This window comes from Candida pseudojiufengensis, assembly GCF_024610245.1.
Source record: "Candida pseudojiufengensis strain CBS 10847 chromosome Unknown scaffold19, whole genome shotgun sequence".
Taxonomy (NCBI): Eukaryota; Fungi; Ascomycota; class Pichiomycetes; order Serinales; family Debaryomycetaceae; genus Lodderomyces; species Lodderomyces pseudojiufengensis.
The window spans coordinates 97,389-118,654 of record NW_026261531.1 but is presented as its reverse complement, the minus strand read 5'-3'; the positions used below and the strand labels follow the sequence as shown (position 1 = coordinate 118,654).

The 21,266-nt window shown below is 27.1% G+C and overlaps 7 protein-coding genes across 7 annotated transcripts; 3 read left to right on the top strand and 4 right to left on the bottom strand. All coding sequences in view use genetic code 12, as the record gives it.

The window, feature by feature from the left end:
- Positions 1-73: 73 nt before the first annotated feature.
- On the bottom strand, positions 74-1,408 carry PEX13 (peroxin; the record flags this gene model as incomplete). Its single annotated transcript, XM_051758673.1, has 1 exon — positions 74-1,408. The coding sequence occupies one exon, from the start codon at positions 1,406-1,408 to the stop codon at positions 74-76; it is 1,335 nt and encodes a 444-aa protein (XP_051613459.1).
- Positions 1,409-2,043: 635 nt separating this feature from the next.
- On the bottom strand, positions 2,044-3,636 carry PDK2 (protein kinase; the record flags this gene model as incomplete). Its single annotated transcript, XM_051758672.1, has 1 exon — positions 2,044-3,636. One exon carries the CDS (start codon positions 3,634-3,636, stop codon positions 2,044-2,046), a length of 1,593 nt encoding a protein of 530 aa, XP_051613458.1.
- A 2,287-nt stretch (positions 3,637-5,923) lies between these two features.
- Positions 5,924-6,325, top strand: KGF55_003834 (uncharacterized protein; the record flags this gene model as incomplete). The annotated part of the gene is made up of 1 exon (XM_051758671.1): positions 5,924-6,325. One exon carries the CDS (start codon positions 5,924-5,926, stop codon positions 6,323-6,325), a length of 402 nt encoding a protein of 133 aa, XP_051613457.1.
- Positions 6,326-7,354: 1,029 nt separating this feature from the next.
- On the bottom strand, positions 7,355-8,287 carry NIT2 (putative hydrolase; the record flags this gene model as incomplete). Its single annotated transcript, XM_051758670.1, has 1 exon — positions 7,355-8,287. The coding sequence occupies one exon, from the start codon at positions 8,285-8,287 to the stop codon at positions 7,355-7,357; it is 933 nt and encodes a 310-aa protein (XP_051613456.1).
- A 493-nt stretch (positions 8,288-8,780) lies between these two features.
- KGF55_003832 (uncharacterized protein) lies at positions 8,781-9,464 on the bottom strand (the record flags this gene model as incomplete). The annotated part of the gene is made up of 1 exon (XM_051758669.1): positions 8,781-9,464. One exon carries the CDS (start codon positions 9,462-9,464, stop codon positions 8,781-8,783), a length of 684 nt encoding a protein of 227 aa, XP_051613455.1.
- A 2,921-nt stretch (positions 9,465-12,385) lies between these two features.
- On the top strand, positions 12,386-14,623 carry YTA6 (putative AAA family ATPase; the record flags this gene model as incomplete). The annotated part of the gene is made up of 1 exon (XM_051758668.1): positions 12,386-14,623. The coding sequence occupies one exon, from the start codon at positions 12,386-12,388 to the stop codon at positions 14,621-14,623; it is 2,238 nt and encodes a 745-aa protein (XP_051613454.1).
- A 2,498-nt stretch (positions 14,624-17,121) lies between these two features.
- DEF1 (Def1p) lies at positions 17,122-18,315 on the top strand (the record flags this gene model as incomplete). The annotated part of the gene is made up of 1 exon (XM_051758667.1): positions 17,122-18,315. The coding sequence occupies one exon, from the start codon at positions 17,122-17,124 to the stop codon at positions 18,313-18,315; it is 1,194 nt and encodes a 397-aa protein (XP_051613453.1).
- Positions 18,316-21,266: the final 2,951 nt, after the last annotated feature.

Genomic DNA, 21,266 nt, shown 5'->3' with positions numbered 1-21,266 from the left:
TCACGATTTTAAGAGTAAAATACGATCTTTACAGTTGTCTCTATAGTAAATAATAATTTAAAATTATATATTATTAAGTCATATTTTTAAATTCTTGTAATAATTGATCTGGTTTTATATCCAGTAATTCATTAGTTTGTGGTATTATAGGAGCACTTTCAACTTGTTTTACAGCAGGCAGTAGTGATGGTTGTGATTGTGATGATGTTAATGCAGGTTTCTGCTGAGATTTTCTTTCAATAACAGATAAATAATTTGATGGTACATAACCCATTTTACCTGATCTTGATCTTACTTTCCACCATTTTGATTCATTACCCAAGGGATCTAATTTAGATAATATTGCAACTAATTCATTTGGTTTTAATTCCAATTCAATTGATGGATTTTCTGGATTAAATTCATATATAGCTTTTGCAAATTGTAAATTTGTTGGATCAAAAGGTGATACCAAACCATTTGGATTTTGGAATTGTTGTTGTTGTTGTTGTAATTCCATTTGTTTTCTTTTATTTTGTTCATTTAAATATTGAATTGCTTTACTTAATAAATAAGGAAATCCAATAGATGCAGCTAAAAATAAAATTAATGGTTTAAATGAAATTCTTGGTTTTTTTGAACCACCACTTGGTGAGTTTGATGATTTTTTAAATTTATCTTCTAATTTTTTTTGATTTTTTTCAAATTTATTAAATTCATTTAAATTTAATCCATTATTAAAAGATTGTCCAGTAATTTTCCAAAATATCTTTTTTAAAAATTTAATTAATGCAAATATTCCTAAAAGACTACCCAATGCATTTTTTAAATTTCCAAATTGTTCTGCTAAATTAATCATTGTAAAAAAACTTGAATGTGTAGCCATATATGTAGCTTCTAACATTTGTGCAAATCCTCCAACTGCTCCAATTATACTTTCAATTAAATGAAATGTAGCTTGTGTTCCCTCCCCGAATCCATTTTGCATCATTCCATTTTGATTACCATACATTCCTGATCCATACATTGAATTTCCATACATTCCTGATCCATACATTGAATTACCATACATTGATGATCCATATCCTCCATACATTGATGAACCATATCCACTTCCATATCCTCCATACATCCCACTTCCATATCCACTACCATACATTGATGATCCATAACCAGATGAACCATATCTATTACCATAAGTTGATGATGTACCATATGCATTATTTGTTGTTGTATTATTTCCATAAGGTGAAGTTTCAGCCATATTATTAAAATCAGATGTTAATGAAGTAGGTCTATCAGGTATACTTGGATTAGTTGATGTGTTTGTGGTGGTGGTTGTTGTGGGTTGAGATTGAGATTGTGTTGAAGCTGCTGATGTACCTTGTGATACTTCCCAAGGTTTCGTTCTAGGTTGTGAAGTAGACATATTTGTATTTGTTATTTTGATTGATTTGTTGGGTTACTTGTTGTGATGTATGTGTATATTCTTAGGTTGTTATTGTTGTTTAATTAAATAAGGTGGGGAGAATTAAGAATTTTTCTTTCCCTTCTAAAAAGCTTTAAAGTCTCAAATGAAGTCTATTTTTGAGTCTGATTTCTAACTTGTGTAAGACTTAACTTGTGATGATATGAAAACCCTTGTTGATTTATCTTTCTCTCAATCTAATAATTAAACTCAAGGGCGAAATTTGATGATGAAAGAGATGATTAATTAATCGATCGATATGATTTCTTTTTTTTCTCTTTGCTTAATTTGGTAAGACCTGATGGAAAGAGGGTGTAACAGTGTCGCATCTACAATTTTCTACGTAATTCAATATTTGTGACACGACAAAGCACCAAAAGGTTTCCCCCTCGGCATTTAAAATTTTTTATTATAAATTATCTTTGTAGATACAACTACAAACTTAAAGTAAACTATCTAATTCAAAATTTTTATTCTTTCACTTTATACCTCTATTCTTTTTATAAACTATACCAAACAATATAACCAATAATACCAGTATATCCCATAAAAACAATGACAAAATAACTTAATTTACAACCTTTTAATTTAAATAGTCAAGGTAGTGGTTCATTTGAACTACTTAATCTATTTAAATGTAAATAAACATCAGTACCATAACTTTCCATTGAAATTAATTTTAAATCTCCTCCAAAATATTGAGCATATAATCTACTTATTGGTAAACCATAACCAAATCCTGCCATTGGAGCTTTAAAACTTGATTGATTATATTCTGGTTCTAAAATAGGAGTTTCATTTACTGTTGTATATAAATAAGTCCAAATTAATGGTAATGAACTTCTTGGTATACCACCACCTTCATCTGAAATTTTTATAGCTATATCTTCTGTACCTTCTGATATTATAACTTTAATGGGAGGAAATTCTAAATCATTTAAATCAATTTCTTCATATTTTGCTTCGGGATGATCTTTTAAATATTTTTCTTTTAATTTGGGAGTATTAAATTCTATAGTTGCTCTTAATGAATTTTTTAAAGTTTCAAATAACATATGAATTAAATGTCCTGGTACATACATAAAATTTATATCTTGATTTGGTGCAATTAATTGAATTTTTGGAGCTTCAAATAATCCATAATATTCTTCACATATATATTTTGCTGTTTCTATTGCATCTTCTGCTATTTCTCCAACATTACAATCAGTACATATAACTCCAACATAATTTGATCGAGGAGTTTTTGGTAATTGTGAACCATTTATTATTGTAGAAATTCTTTGTTTTGTTGGAGAATTTGTTGTCATATTAAGGGCAATATGTTGACCAATTAACATTCTAATACCAATTCTTGACATATAAAATCTATCTAAAAAAGTTTGAATTTGAGAATTTACTAATACTGTTTTATTTTTAATTTTCCATTCTTGAACTCCTTGAGCCATTGTTGCTACAGTTGCATCATGTCTTTTTTTAATTTTTTCTAATGCTTCACATACTAATTTATTATATTCATAAACTTCTTTAGGCCATATTATATTTAATGGACATGGTTGAAAATATGTCATTCCATAAGTTGGAGATTCTGTTCGTATTGTTGTATTATCATTTGCATTTGTTTTTGAGAATCTTGTTCTACCTATTGAATGGTTCTGATTTGGGTTTTGGTGGTGATGATGATGATGATGTCGAACAACTATTCCATCATCTGAAAAAATATTATTTATTGCAGGATTATCATCTAACAGATCTGATATTTTATGTATTTCTTCTTTTATATGTGGTTGATCTTCTAGATTCTGTATTGTAGTTGAATTTTCATTAGAATCGTTGTTATTATTGTTATTACCATTACTATTATATAGTAATTTTTTTAAATTTTCATCAATTATTGGCTTTTTTAATTCAGTTAATTCTTGAAAAGATTGAGCATACCAATTTTTAACTTTTATAGTAGAAGGACTTTCATTTAAACCTAAAGGAGCAAATTCTAAATCTTTTACTTTTTTAGCTAATCTTATTGGTAATTCTTCAACTATAAATTTTGATGCTAAAAATATTGATCCAGGTGATGGTGATGGTCCAAATTGTACCATTTGTCTTAATGATACAGGTGTTTGATTATATGATGCATATTTGAATATTTGATCTTTTAATTTTGAAGTTAATTCCCATCCAGTACCCATTATTTTTTCACGGTATGATTAGAAGAATTATTTTGATCTATTAATAAATGAATGATTGAAAATTATTTGCCGAGGTAGTTTTTATTTTTTTGTATCTCTCAATTACACAGTGTAATATGTAATGGTTCTATTGTTTTTGTATTGGTATTTAAGGAAAGTAAATGTTGGTAAGTGAGTTTAAAAAAGGTTGATTGATAGTATGATTGTTTGGTATTAGTATATAGTTATTGTATTATTCGAGTCAATGTCTCTTAAGATTTGAAAAGATTGAACAAAAATTAAATATATATTTTTGAGTGTAATTACACTACCTGGGGTAGTTACAGTTAAAAATCATTTTTGCAACACTTTCAATTGAAACATATGACTCTAACTCAAAGTGAAGACACAAAAGTGATTGAATTGAGATTTGAATGATGAATATTGATGTTGTGACTAAATGAAACCAATTGATGACTGTTTTTTAAAAAAAAGGTGGATATTGCTTTAAAGTAATATTTAGAGAAATGAATTTAAAACTTTATAACAATATTGAAAAACAATATGAGTGAAAACAATATAGGTTATTAGAACCATTATAACCTAGCATTCCATATTCTTATTTAAATTTAGATAATACATGTAATTTATAGTTTGAACAACAATAGGAGCCATCTTGTCAGAGATTTATTACAAATTTTCAAACATGTGAAGTTGGTCTACGAGAGGCATACTTTTTCAAAATTTTGAAGTTTTTTGCAGCAAAATTCATTCCAAAAGATATTTCATGTTCTCTTTCAACTCAAATTAAAAAAACAATTCCTTCGAGTCGTCAAATTAAAAAAACTGAAGAGGAGTTACCAAAGTTGAAAGAATAAGAACTAAGTGAATGAAAGAAATAAGAAAGTAAAAATTGATTAATTATCAGAGGTTTGTTAAGTTCTTATCCTTGGATATTTCATATACCATTTACAATAATACAATGAAAAACTAATTTCATGAACAAAAGAAAATAGATGATGGAAATTAAATACCGAAATCAACTATGAAAAATTCAGAAAATGAGTTTTAGAAAAACTAGAAAAATTGGACTTAAGGAAGATAAAGATACAATGTTCATAATAAAGAGCATAAAACAATAGGATCTTTGTTCTAAATAATTAAAAAATTTTAGGTCAAACGGTGAAAAAGCAAATTAGAGAAAAAATATTTTGATTAGGTCGGAATATTGAATTAAATCATCAGACTAAATATTTTTTTATTGTAATTATCGTACGGAAGTTTGTATGAAATTTTCAAAATTAATTTTTCAGTCCAATGATAATAGAATAGAATAGACAAAGAAATTAAACAATAAAAAAGTAAGTATGGCTCTGGTTATACGTTCTAAATCAAAGGATAATATCTTAAATTAAGTTGTACCGCAATAATATGGATTGTTTCTTACTACTACGTACTTATGGAATTAAATCTCCGTTTTATTAAAAAATTTAAGACGAGGATAATTGAAATTTAGGGTGAAAAAAAATTAATATGTAGAATTCTATTGATAAAGGAAAACGTCATAATGGAAAAAAATATTTTTTTAATTTTTGCTGTTCGGAGATTTTCAAAGATCAGAAATCAAAATCAGCCTTACAAACGAATTACAATAAAATTTTTTATGCAGTGAGAGAGATAAGGGAAAATATGTAATATATGGGTTTAACGAAACCACGTTTTATCCCTTGATTATAAATGTCAGGTTCATTCATACTATTTCTATAACCTTTGCCTCCTTTATCTCCTTTTCTCCCTATCTCTTTGTATCTGTGGATTTCCAATGTACAAACCATGAGATAGAAAAAACAATTGGAATACCAATTAACTATTAAAATAAGGAGATAAATTTAAGGTTAATTGGTACGCTTATTGTTCAGGTTATTGTATTGTATAAATTTGTTAGTATGTATTTTGTATGTATGTTAAAACCGAGCTTTAATTTTTTCATATGTTAAAATTTATTTTTCCATTATACCGGCCGTTTGTCCTTATTTTGATTTGTTACACAAAAGCAAGATGATTAGCATGATGATTAAGTAGTAGAAAAAAGTGACTAATAGAAAAATCTGGGGATAATTTTATATCTATTATGTAGATCTCTCTTTTCAATATGAAATTTTAAAAATATAAATTAATCATTAAATTCCCAATTTATTTTGATTCAATTTTCATCAACAACAACAAACTTATTTACAACAATTACTTATACTTTCAAACTATTAGAATCTCATATATATTCCAATTAAACAAACACACAATATAAAAGATGGTTACTCAAAGAATACTTAATATATCAAATTTAAAAACTGCTTCAAGACATTGGATACCAATAAAGCAAACTTTAAACAAATCATCATCAACAAAAAATTTAATAAATCATAACCACATATCAATATCAAATATATCAACAAAATCATCATCATCACCACTTACATCAAATAATCATATAATTTTATCAAAACAATTTTATTCATCAAAAATAAGATGTATAAATTATAATAATTTAAATGATTCTACTTCATTAGTTTCAAATGATGATGTTTTTAATACTTCAAATAATTCAAATACAACCACCTCCAATAGTTCTTCAGAAGATAATGAAATATTTGAACCAACTATTAATTCTTCTGAAGATATTTTTACTGCTGGTCCAGTTAATAGAGCTTAGATTAGAGCTAGTTAAAAGAACAATTACGCAGCTTATGTTTCCAATGCTTAAAGAAGAAGGAAAATTTCTTTACTTAGGAATATCCTTTAAATGATGATGATGTTACGTTTCAATTACAATTTTTTTTGTATAACTTTTAATTCAACTTTTACTACTTACTATTGGTGGTGATTACTATTATTGTTTATAGTATATTTTAAATATCATAACATTTTTTACACTTGATTCAATCAATTCAATTCTCCATTTATCCTTCTTATTTTACATCTTGTTGAAAATTACATCATATTACTCCGTTGTACCTTTTTGAAAATTTCAAGGAGATTGTGACATTAAAGTTATTTTATTTTTGCTACTTCGGTTTAATGGATTTACATTCAATATAATATTTTATATTAAAGTTTAATTTTTTCCGTTCATCCATTATGGCAATATTTATTTTATTTGTTTTATGTATGAAATGTCCAGAATCAATGTCTTACAATCAAACATGACAAATAATATCCTCAATGAATAGAATTATTTTCATCAACTGTTGATTCACAAGTAAATCCTTTCGATTTGTTTCACATCCACAAATCAAATCTACTTCAAAATCTGAAACTTTTCTACACTTTCTACAATCATTTTAGATCAGATTAATTAAGAGAAGAAGTCTTACTTACCTCAAGTTAAAGGGATCAATCAAAATATATTTTAACTCCTCATTTTCAAAAAGTTTAGTATCTTCTTATCTTTTTACAACCAATTTACCATTTGAAATACAAAAACAAAACGTTTCAGAATAAAACTTTTTAAATAAATTGCGGAGTATTAATGGAATTTATTTTAATACATGATTTATTAGTTCTAGTAACGCTTGAAAATCCTACATTAAGAAGTTTAAGAAGATGTCGGTTTTCCAAACGTAACTGGAACTAATTAATCATGTTTTAAAATACAGATGTGAGACTATATTTTTTAAAAAAAGGAAGTATATCTCAATCAATCTTATGTAACATTACTTTCTAATGTAGTCTATAAACTTTTCTATAATTCACCAAATATATCATTTCTTCTATGATCAATCAACGGCATATTAATTCTAATTTTGTCTAATTCATTAAAATCTAAATCAGCAGTTACAATTTCATAATATTCATCAGAATTTTCCTTCTGTTCATTAGTTAATTCATTAAATTTTTTACAACGATTTAAAATTTTACCCCATGGATCAATAATTAAAGAATCTCCATAACTTATTCTTGTTGAACCATTATTTGAACCTTCATTAGTTGATCCAACATTATGTTTCCCACATTGTGCTGCATTTATTATAAAACTTTGAGTATCTATAGCTCTTGATTTACTTAATATTTCCCAATGTGCTTCACCAGTTTTAACAGTGAAAGCACTTGGGAAAATAATTATGTTAGCTCCCTTTTTTCGTAACTTTAGAGCAAGTTCTGGAAATCTTATATCATAACATATAGCTAATCCAAGAATTGCAGGAGTATTTTCAATAGATATTGGATCCACGATTTCATTACCTTTTTCTACTGAATTTGATTCTTTTAATATTGGACCTTGTGGTATATCAACATCAAATAAATGTAATTTTTGATATTTTGATATTATTTCTCCATTGGGGTCAATTAATAAATTTAAATTTCTTACTTTTTCTGTTTTGGTGGTGGTTGTTGATGGTAAATGAATTCCAATTGATATATAAGGTAATTTAACACTTTGATTTTTATTTAAATTTTTTATATATGATAACAAAGGATTTAAAAATAAATTTTCTACATTTTTTGATAATTCAATTGAATGTGAAGCTGAAGATGATATATAATCTGTTGCTTCTGGTAAAAATAAAATTTTAACATCTTTAGTTGCTATTACATTTTCAATAATTTTTAAAACTGTTTTTAAATTTTTTGAAATATTTGATGATGAACATAATTGTCCTATTGCAACTTTCATAATCTTCTTTGTTTCTTGTTATTGAATTTTGGATGAATTAAGGTTTTTCTGTATCGGTATTTTTTATCAATTGGATTAGAATGAGTTGTATTGATGATATTTAGAACTAGATCCTTTGGTTAGTAATCAGAAACGGAATTTAAAATTGAAATTTCGCTTGCGTACAATTTTTCGTTTGTCTACGTAATTACGATAAGATAAGAATAAACCACATTTTTCTTCAAACAGTTCAACCACTAGCATTGGACTATTTCATTACTCACTTTTCATGACAAATTAAATTGAAGAACTAGACTGATCGAAGGGGTCGAGAGAGAGAGAGAGTTCTTGGAACAATTGATACTTTGCGTAAATGAAGATGTAAATGTAAAACTAGTTAGTCAGGAAATACCACTTCGATGATTTTAAAACCTACTTGAATTCACTACTTCATCCATAATCATAAAAACAAATATATATATACATTAAATTGTCAAATCTATTTAATACTATTCTATTGAAATCTATTTAAAATATCTTGTAAATTATTAGCAACATCATTTATATTAACATTATCTTTTAAATAATTTAAACCTTCATCAACTAATTTTTCATAATTTAAATTTTCTTTAGTGTTTTTGGTGCCATAAGAAGAACTTGAATCAGAATCATCACCAAATTTATTTCTTATATAATTTAAATAAGCTTGAGAATCATCTAATGATTCATCAAATGTTTCATGTTTTACATTTTTCTGAGTAAGTTGATTTATAAAAGATCCTAAATTTCCTAAATTTTTAAAAATTGAAAAATTATCATCTTTTGATTCGTTGTTGGTGGTAGTTGAACTAAATTTTTTTCCAAAATTATATATTAATGAACTTAAATTTTTAATAAATGGTATATCATTATTCTTGAATTGATCCCAACCACGTAAATAAATAATAAATACTAAAAAAATGAAAAACACAACAATCAACAACTTTATAGTTGTTTTTAAAAAATTATACCATGTTTTTATAGATTTTATTAAAAATTTATAAAATAAATACAACCCCACCAAAAAGAAAATAAAATTTGTCAAATCTGGATAATTTTGATGTGATTTTATTATTAAGGTTATTGTATTTGATAATGTAAATTGTAATATTGCTATTAAATATGTTCCTATAAATATTAGTATATCTTTAATATCCATTTTGAATTAATTATTTGAGTTAGTTAGTTGGATGTGTTATTTAGTGTGAGGGTGTGTATGTTTTTGAGTTTAAGTGAGGTATTGAGAGTGAGATTGAGTGTGAATTTGAATGCGAGATTGAATGAATGAATGAGTTAGTTGTTAAGTTGAAGATTGTAAAGAAGTGAAAATAAGAATGGAAATGTAAATTGTATATTCTAAATATTTTCCATTCTTAATTTTTTTATTTGACGTGTTGTCAATATGAAAAATAAAAATTTCAAAATTTGTTAAATGTATTCTACTAGACAAAAATCATTCTATACCATGGTTCAACACGTTGGTCGAAGCATACAGAAGAATAGGTCAAGTAATTTGAAGAATGAACGAAGCAGATAATAAAATAAGATTGCACACATGATTATTTCAGAGAAATATCGACAGTTTGCCAGGCTTCAAAGACAAAACAAAAGTTTGCCACCTAATTTTCTAATTCAGTCAATTTACAAGGTAGAAAAAGTTTTCTTGACAGGGGCTAGTAAAAGGAGTTACATACTAGAAATTATTTGAAACAATGGAATAAATTTCTACAATTATGGATTAGACAAAAAGTCATATTCGAAGGGAGTGAATATTTAGTGATAAATTTAGGGCATTTTTTTTAACTTAATTAAGAATAAAGTCTAAAATTACAATCAAAAGCTGCCAGCTGATCAATGGTTTTTCCACATTAATATACTCCACTCAAAATATTATTTAAAATTGTGAATTATGATGTCAAAGTTAATATTTGCTTTGCTATCGTTCACCAGTCTTAAATTTATCCCAGCAACGAGTCATAATGTGTTTGAAGTATTGACCACCTGGCAAATTTTGATGACATAATGGACAGGATCAGATTTTACTTTCGGTGGTATTGGAAACGATAATGATTAGGACATTTACAAATAAACAAATAGATGGAAGCAATATTTTTCTACAAAAGACCAGCTAACTTTGGTGCAAACTAATGCTTCCATGTATTGATTTATCAATAGATGTTTTAATACGGTGAGCTTATCGTTTTCGATATCTTATACCAAGGTGTACAAAAGTTCAAACAGGATATTGGTCTTTAAGAATTGATAGAAGCTTCAATTTATCAATTACCTTATCTATCGATAAGTTAAATTTTCTATCAATTCTTATTAGTTAGACTGTTGGAACAAAAATTTTATTCTTGATCGAATTCGTTGGTGACTCAAACACCCGAATTTGAACATTATAAAATTATTAGTGATCAAGATCTAATACAAAACATTTTTTGTCAAACTTACCCAAACAATACATTCACCATACAATTCTCAAGCACATTAAAAATATTTCTAGATTAGACACAAATAATCTCTACAAACAACACAAATAATTTTCACTCCCAAATAGATAATATAACCAGCTAGTTGAAATCCTCAAATGAAGAAATGTTGAATAAAATCATACAGTAGATTCAAGTTTATCTGATTTTTACCTGGTGATATAAAATCACCCAGCATATGGTAGCCACTACCTTAATCAATCATCATTACAAAATGTAAAATTGAAAAAAACTTTTTAAATTTCCACCTTTTTCTTCTTTTTCTTCTTCAGAAAGTTGACCTCCGAATTTTGAAATTTGGCAATTTTTACAGTTATGATATTAAATCAAACAGGGAATATTAACTCTTGTGAGTTATATTCTCGAAAAGTGATAGATTTTGATTATGAATTTGTTTTTTTTTTTCGCCTATTAAGTTAGGGAAAGATATTTAATTCGTTAAGAAATCTAGTTTGAACGTTTGTTTGTATTTAATATTGTTGAATTATTGTTGATAAATTGTTCGGACAGATCATTGAAGTGGTTAAAAAGAATATGTTTTTAAAGGTTTGAAACTTTAACGTATCCCGTTATATCACTACATTTTTTTTGAATTACTGAGTTTTGGATTTAAGTTTCTTTTCATTTTGTTCTGTTTTGTTATATGAGTTGTTTTTACATAATCTGAAGAGTTGAAGGAATCACTGTTGAATCCACGAGAACAATCTGGTGCAGAATCATTGGAGTTTTTTGCAAAAGCCTTGGAATAAATTGTTAACATGTTTTAGACATTGATTTCTTTTATTATTCAGGTTATGGTCAGTGCAATTCATTTCGAGTTTGAGCAATAAAATATGAATTAAATTGACTATGATTAGGTTGGTAAGCTCAGGAAATGATGTAAGATGGTTATTATTTTTAAGAAAATAATATAATATGTAATTAAACTTCCGTTTTCGTAGATCATGCGGCTGTGGAGTTTTTCCATGCGTTGACTTTTCATATAATACTGAATGACATAAGGCTAAGTCAGTGATAAGAGAACATTATTGACATAGTTGGCAGTGTTTCATGTCAATTGAAAATTAGTTTGCAAGGTACTCTTAACTTTATACAAAAGTATTGGTCCGTAAGACCCTTCAATTGCCATGATATCCCTAAATTTATAGATCCTCAATATAGATCTAACGATTGATTCAAATATTCGCCTTCACTGTCAGTTGAGATCTCGGAAGAACATGAACTGGATCTTTGTAGTCAATTGTATTACACTCTTCATTTTTGTAGTATTGAAATTTATTTAAATGAATTCCTTTAGATAAAGATTAAATTAAAGATTGATAAAATAAAACATGGAAAAAATAATTGAATATTTCTTAACCATATTTATAAAGTTCACCAACTTTTTTATTTTTATATTGACATCAGGATACCCAATCGCTACTTCATATTTATTAAATTGTACTACTTTTTAATTCTAATCAATTCAGTCTAACAATAATTTGAAGGTAAATCACAAATATTCAAAATATTTCAAGTAAATCGTAATTTCAATTCATTTTTATAATAGCAATTTCTTTTAATAATTCAACAAATATTAAATACTTATATGTTTAGAAAAAGACCACCACAAATCACAGTAGAAGAACTTCAACAAACTTATAATGATTGTTGTAATGAAACTATTAAAAATCTAACTTTAGAAGAAGATAATAATGTTGATGATGCATTAAAAGGTTGGAAAAGTCTACATACAACTTTATTATATAAATTGGATCTTTTTGAAAAATGTACAACAAAATTAGATTCTGAAGAAAAAACTTTACTTAATGAATTAAAGGGAATAAGAGATGAAAATGTAAAACATTTAATAAGAGTTCAATTAAGATTAGATGAAAAAAATCGAAGATTGAAAAGGGAAAAAGAGGGATATAATCAAGCACCACCTTCGCCACCACCAAGAGCAGTAAGAGAGAAAACTATTCCCTCATTAAGAATAAGTCTGCCACAGAATTCTTCAAATTCTCATATATCTAATCAAAGATCAATGATGAAATCATTACGACCTCATTCAAATGGTCAATCAACTCCAAAAGCTTCACCAACAACTACTAATTTAAAACCAACTTCAGTACAACAAGCATCTCAAGCTGCATCTAAATCATGGGTTAAACCATCAATTAAAAAATTTGAAGTTTCAACTCCACCAAAAGTTGATGTAACTAGTTATTTTGCAGATTTTGATCAAGATACTTATACAACAAATAATACATCTACAAATAATAATTGGGAAAAATATGATTCAAGATCATCCTCCGGTTTATCTGAAACTTCTTCAAATGCAAATTTAATAGATATCGATGAAGATATAGACTTGATACGAGAAAAAGAAACAATTAATCCTGATTCAAATAGTCTTTCGAGATCAATGGATGATTTAACTATTAAACCTGTTTCTGAAAGTCCACCAAGAACAACAAAACCAAAAAATGGATTAAATGTTCCATCAATTGAACATATATCAAAAAGTACATCTGATGTAAGAACTAAAACTAAACAACCATATATTTATAATAAACCAAAACCATTAAATTTACAAAAATTAATGCAACAACTGCAAACAAATAAAACAAAACCAAAATCAAATATTACATATAATTATGTAAAATCAACAAATCCATCAAAAAAGGTTTTAGTGAAATCAAAACCATTAAACACAAATACTACTACTAATGGTAATGGTCATATAAAGAAAAATGTTGTTAAAAAACAAGAAGTAGAAGAAAATATGAATTCACCAACTATGGATGATTTGTTGAGTGGATATGATGATGCAACAAATGGGAATGATGAACCATTAACTGAACCAACAATAACAGCTTCATTAACTGATCCTAAACAACAAGATAAACTTATAGCATCTATTCGAGGGATAGATCCACAAGCAGCAAAAAATATTTTAAATGATGTTGTTGTTCATGGTGATGAAGTATATTGGGATGATATAGTTGGATTAGAAAATGCAAAAAATTCATTAAAAGAAGCAGTTGTTTATCCATTTTTAAGACCTGATTTATTTAAAGGATTAAGAGAACCAACAAGAGGAATGCTTTTATTTGGACCTCCAGGAACTGGTAAAACAATGTTAGCAAGAGCAGTTGCAACAGAATCACAATCTACTTTTTTCAGTATTAGTTCATCATCATTAACTTCAAAATATTTAGGAGAATCTGAAAAATTAGTAAAAGCATTATTTTTATTAGCTAAAAAATTAGCTCCATCAATTGTTTTTATGGATGAAATTGATTCTTTATTAAGTTCAAGAACTGAAGGAGAAGTTGAAAGTACAAGACGTATTAAAAATGAATTTTTAATTCAATGGTCTGAATTATCAAGTGCTGCCGCAGGTAGAGAATCAAATGAAGATGTTTCAAGAGTATTAATATTAGGAGCTACAAATTTACCATGGTCAATTGATGAAGCAGCAAGAAGAAGATTTGTAAGAAGACAATATATTCCATTACCTGAAGATGAAGCAAGAAAATCACAAATTATAAAATTATTAAAATATCAAAAACATACTTTATCAAATGAAGATTATGAAAATTTAATTAAATTAACTGAAGGATTTAGTGGTAGTGATATGACTGCATTAGCAAAAGATTCAGCAATGGGTCCTTTAAGATCGTTGGGTGATAAATTATTACTGACTCCAACAGATCAAATAAGACCAATAAGTTTAGAAGATTTTGAAAATAGTTTAAAATATATTAGACCAAGTGTTTCTAAAGAAGGGTTGCAGCAGTATGAAGATTGGGCTGATAAATTTGGATCAAGTGGTGCGTAAATAGTAATGAATACATGTCATTTTAAGCATAAATTTTAAATATTGTAGCAAATCTCTTAAGTATATATCCTAAATATTATTCGAACTCTCTCCTATCCGAAAAGGTGTTATCCCACAACTTAAATTTTCAGGATTAATGATCAAGATGAAGAATATTTAAGACATACTATTAATATTGCTTTAGCATTCTCACAAATATTATGCTCATACAAATTACATTCAGACAATTAGCATGTACTCAGATCTGAACTTTTCTTCAAACCAACGTCAACTTCAAAATTTTGTTTATGACGTTTTAAAAGACCATCTTTCCCAATTCATTTGGGATGGTCGCGGATATTACAAGCTTTGCGGTTATCTCTATAAATCATCACCAAGCTAGCGTATGAGCAAACCTAGAATACATTTAACATATGTAATGAGATTTTCAAAAGGAATAATTATTTTACATATGTTTATCCCTAAAGTAAAAAAAATTTAATATTCCACCCATCTTGGAGTCCCCTAACATGTAGAACCCGAAAAATGAATAAAAAATATTCTACACACAAAATCAAAATATTATTTTTACCTTTTTCTTCACAAACATGAATTTTGTAAAAAAGGGTAGACTATTCGAAAGATTGTGAATAAAGGGTTCAAAGCAAGGTCTGCCGATAGTTTGGGTAAAGGAGAATAAACCAAAGTGCATTTCATTAAATAAGTTAGTTTCACGAGTAATTGAAGGAAGTTTGAATTCACTCTGCATATATAATAAAAATCATAATGATAACGTTCATCGTCTCAGAAACAGATATTAATAGAAATGCAGGTGATGATGCATAAATTAATTGAAAGGACCTGCTTAGCCACTCCTTTAATTCTGATATCATTGATCCCAATAATACATCTTTGTTTGCCTCGTCAAAGTATTCGAAGCATCGTCTAGTTATTTTAGTGTTCCAAAAAAAAAGATATTAACTCTAAATTTCTTGATTAAGTACATTAAAATTTGCTCACTAGTCATTACGAGGCATTTCGAAGATGAAACTTTCACGGACAAATGTCGAAATCTTAACATTTCTCAAATCAAAAGGAGAACAAAAAGAGATCTAAACTTTAAAAAGAATTAAATGGTGTGTTACTTCATTCGATGAGTTACTCCTGACAAGGTCATAAATATATGTAAGGAACCAAGCAAAAGAATAATACGTTTGAAATTAAAAAGTGAAGACTTACGAGCAAAGGTAGAAGTTTGAAATTGAAAAATTTCACTTACTCTCTAATTAGTGGGAACGGCTCCACATTATATATACATGAAATTGAAAATAAAGTTTGTTACTCGATTAACTGGGAATTAAAGTTATATATTCAAGAGTAAAACTCAAAAGCTAAAAGAAAAAAAAGTATAAGGTTAAATATTGACTCAAAGTAATAAAAAAAAGTGCATAGCACAATTAAAATTGTTTCAATTGCGATGACATCGATGCATTTGATATCAGTAACAACTCCTTAAAGAAAGGTAGGTAGGGTTCAGATGCAATTGAAGAAATGAAGTTAAATTAGAAGAATTAAAATCAGTAGGCTATTAATCTAAATTTAGAATTTCAAAAAAAAATTTCAAATAGACTAGGTGAAGAAGTTGTTCCACTAACAAATCACTTTTTCGTCTCGTCTAATTATACCTCAATTGTACGAAAATAGAACGAAAATAGTCCTGGCTAATTAAAGTTTCAGTGTGGAATGGAAGAAGTAAAGAAAGTATGAAATTTTATTCTGAGCGGTTAAATGTTTTGATAAAAGATACTTAATTTTCTTATAATTTATATTTTCGAATTGATTTTCAATATTAATTGGTCTAAAATCTTATTATACTTAAGATTCACTTCTGGGTATTATTACCCTATTATTGTAGAAAAATGATTATCTATTTATGTAGAATGAATTAAGTTAATTTAAATGGTTGAAGAACAAAGAGGTATGTAACTTGCGTTAAAATCGATTATTTTTTAATTTCCGTTTTGTACAAATTTTGTACATATCCATTTTTTTTTTTTAATTTTAAAAATTAATATAAATTAGTAATAGTTGGTACTTATATATATAGCTGTATGGAAGTTCATGGCATCAAGATTAATGATAAATTTTCCAATTGACCTTTATCAACTCATTCAATTTTTACTCAAATACTTTACAATCGCTTAATTACAAAATTTTTTATATTTAACATTTTTTTCAACCCCCAAATTTAAAACATCAATTAAATTTAGAAATTTTTTATTCTTAACAATTTTTTTCCATCCAAAACTCATCATTATTTTTTCATTATAAATCACCAGTTAAATTCAATTCAATCGTTTCAATCCCAATTCAAGTTATAAATTTGTTATTAATTGAAAGTCTTTCAATCTCACTCAAATTCATTCATTTTCCCAATTCCTTCATTTTTCAATATTATATTCCAATATTACACATTTCATGATAACGAGATCTGAATTGATATGACAACCATACTTTTAATGACAAATTCAAATAAAGAAAAATTTTCAAAAGGTATTCATAATCAAATCAGTAGTAATTCAATAGATAATGAACCAAGAAATCTTCCATCACCAAATCAAATCTTTAGTTTAACAAATCCAACTTCTTCTACATCACAATTACAAACAATTGGTCATCAAACTTCTCAATCACATGGTGAATCACATGAAACACCTAAAATTAGATTACCAAGTCCGTCTTCACTTCTTAGACAAAATCAAATTAATAGCCCTGTTCTACATCATCGAAACATCTCAAGTGAGTCAAATGAAATACCGAATATATCATCATCCTACCTGAATCTTAGTCAAAGTAATATTTCAAATCGAATAATTTTGCAACCTCAATTACAACCTCAGCTACAACCTCAGTTTCGACCTCAGCAGCACACGCAATATTTACAACAACAACCTTTAGTTCAACAAGCAATACCGCCACCTTTCACTTCAGATTCACTTCAACCAATTTATCCACAACATTTAGATCCCAATCAACAATTTCAACCATATCCACCAATCCAAGAACAGTCATCATCGTCTTCTCAAAATCAAATTCATAGTCAAATTATTTATACGTCAACATTTCAACAACAATTTCAACAACCATCAAATATACAACAACAACAACAATATTATAATTATTCTTCTCCTCCAAATCAATTCTCACCTCATGCTTTACAAATTCAACAAAATGTTCAAAGCCCTATCGAAACATTACCATATCATCATGATAATATCCCATTAAAAAGACGATCTAAAAGATCAACTACATGGACACCAGAGGAAGATTCATTATTAAGATATTTAAAAGAAGAAAAAAAATATGGTTGGCTGCATATTGCTACATTTTTTGATGGTAATAGAACTAATTATAGTTGTCAATTTAGATGGAGAAGATTAATGAGTGCTCAAAAATCAAAATCAAATGAATCTCGAAAACGAAGTGATACTAGTATTTCTGGTGAACTGATAAGTGGTCAACAAGTATTAACAGATAATCAAGTTTATGAATCTACTTCAAGCTCGTCTCTGACAATTAGACCAATTATTCAATCTACAAATATTGAAACTGAAAGTTCAATCAAAGAAAAAGATGAGAAAGAAGAAGAAGAAGAGGAAGAGGAAGATCCAAGTAAAAAAAAACAACATAAGATTAATTTCTTGCTTAATTAATAATTCAATGAAAATACTGATCTATAGATAATTTAAAAAGTATTGAAACTTATTTATCATCTGTAATGAGCTCTACATTGTAAGCACTGAACCAACTCTTTCACTCTCAATATTCAAATTTGCTTTTTTAGATTTTGCGCACCGGCTCGGATTTTTTATTTTGATAAAAACATTAAGGGGAAATTCAAAATAAACAAAACAAAGCCAAAACAAAACAAAAAGGAACAAAAGATTAGAAAAGTAACAAACCAGCCATAATTTCAGATTAAGAATTACCACACTCTTGGTACCTAGATCTCAAAACTAAAGCAATATTTTTTTTTGAGTTAGGTACAACTTTTATACGCCTAAGTCATTCAAATTTTAAAAACCCTAATGTAGTAATTCTAAAAATAGATTACTAGTAAAACTTTTTTTCTTTTTTGGAAATTTGCATTATCAGATTCAACATGATTAAACTGTAAGCGTTATATTTCTACTTTTTTATTTCAAATTTTCTGATGCAAGTATTCACCAAATAGTTGAATTATACATGATGGTCTAGAAGCTTTTTCATAAAATACCGATTGGAAACAGTTCAGCATCAATAAAAATTGACTTACGAAACATTATTGAAAAGTTCGTTTGATTCAGTTTTTTTTGCTTTTTAGTCACTTCTATGGATAAGATTCAAAAACCCCAAGGTCTAATATATTCACCCTCCAGTCTCGTTGAAAAGGGAAGAAATATTTGGCGATGACTGGCTTACCAAGTAGCCTAATGTACTTATCAAAAGAAATCAAAAGCATCAAGTTTATTGATATCAAATAGTATCAAAAACATCTAGATTCATTAGGGCGAACCACATCTACTTCTAAGCTTAGATTTAAAATTATCAGCGAAAAAGAAGGTTAATTTAATTTTAATTCTTAAATTTAATTAAAATTGTTTTATTTGCGATCAACAAAGCCTTTGTCTAGTAAATTAAGTCAATGTACATAAGTTATTGTTTATTGTACAATTGATTAATTTTACTTTTGAATGTGTTTAGAGGTATACCCCTCTTAATTTGCTAAAGCTTTGTTTAATTGTAGCAAAGTATCCTTGTTTTAATGAACTTTTAGATAAAAAAATTTAAATGTTTTACCGGGGAGTAATTAAGCTTAAAGTATTATTTATCCCCGTTTGATAGTTTTTAATTAAGATCTAATCTAATCTAAAACCCACAAAATGTTAAATAAGCACTCATATTGCTGTCATTCAAGTTCATAACCTTCGCTAAGGTTATATAATTAAACAACTGATTTCAGAAAAGAATGTTCGAATATAGGAATGGTTTGAAAACCTTCCAATTCTTCTTCTTCTTCGAAATTCTAAATAAATAAAACTTACGAAACTTTCAATCAATTATGGTAAATTTTAGTTAATTTAGTTCTTAAGAACTAATCTTGAAATGGTAAGAAAATTCAAAGCCTTAATAAAATTATAATTCGTTAGACAGTTGTTACACAAAATAATAAACTTAATTAAAAAAATAAAATATTATGGAACTTAAAACAAATACGAAGAAGGGTCCAGACTGAATTTAAAGAATCAGTAGATCTTCCAAATTATGTAAAGAAATTTCAATTATCTATCTTAAAGCAAGCAACCGAAATATTCTCTAAGTAATGTATCAAATCAAAATTTCGATGATCATTCATAAAACTGTTTAATTTTTAATATTAATAAATAGTGTTTTGGGCCTTATTGACAAATTTACTATGTAAGGTACCGAATAATAAATTATTATAACTCAGATCTAATGTCAAAATTAGAAAGGTATGAGTAGATGGATCTACTGTTATATATGCTCTTTTCTGTCCTCGTATTAGTCGAACAAGCGCATATAGTAATTATTTCGCCAAAAAAAGGTCAAGCCTGATCATTTATAAGTATTTACGGAAACCCTGTTCCATTTTGTAATGAAGTTAAGTAATTGAAGAAAATTAAACCAAACCACAAAATAAAATTTGATAATTTTTGAGTAGGAAACATAACCGATAAACAGATCAAACAAGACTTATCTGATTTAGTTGTCTATTTTGGAAAATCACTATTCTTATCGGAGAAATTTTCAGTGCAAAGTACGAATATGAATATTATATTTCAATTTGGTATTGTCTTCTAGGTCGTTCCGAATTAGATTTCTATTATTTTTTTTTTATTTATATAAATTGGTTTTGTAACTCCTTTATATTTCGGAAAAACCTTTAACCTATTTGAATTTAACTTAAGATCTAGAATAGATCTGACACATTCTTAATTGATACTTCTATACCAAATAAAATTACAAAAAAATAGTCAGCTTTAGATACTCAACAATAGCTTAATCAATCAATTGGCTTTTTTATTATAAATTAGAGCTAGCAATAACAATTTTTACCAAGATCATTATATTTAACCCGCCTTGAACAGAACATGTAGAAATATTTATGTCACTATACATATGAAATTTTAATGTAAGGTGATTCTTTGCATTGTTTTTATTTTTTAGAGTAAGGCAACATTTGTTATTAATTTGTCAATTTAGATATAAGTTATAGCTATAATATGAAGTATTATAAGAGAGTACTTCAATTTTGTGGAGATAACAAATATAGTTTATAAAAGAATTTATTTATCAACTAAGTATCAATTTTCTTAACTCCATTCAATTCTTTAGATCAAACTCTTGAACTTTGGGCGAATTGATTCAATAGGTGTGTAAATGAGTGATGTAAAAAAAGTTATTTGAGTTGCGACCCCTAAATGTATTAGAAAATATTGAAAAATATTTGTACTCATCGAATCTATCAAACAAGCAGATCAAAGAGCAATTTTGATGAGCAAAAATTGCATATGATGAACTCCACAATATGACCCTTTTTTTTCTCTTATTAACTTACTTATTAAGTCTTCAGCTATTGACTTTATCAGCTATGCTAAGGGCG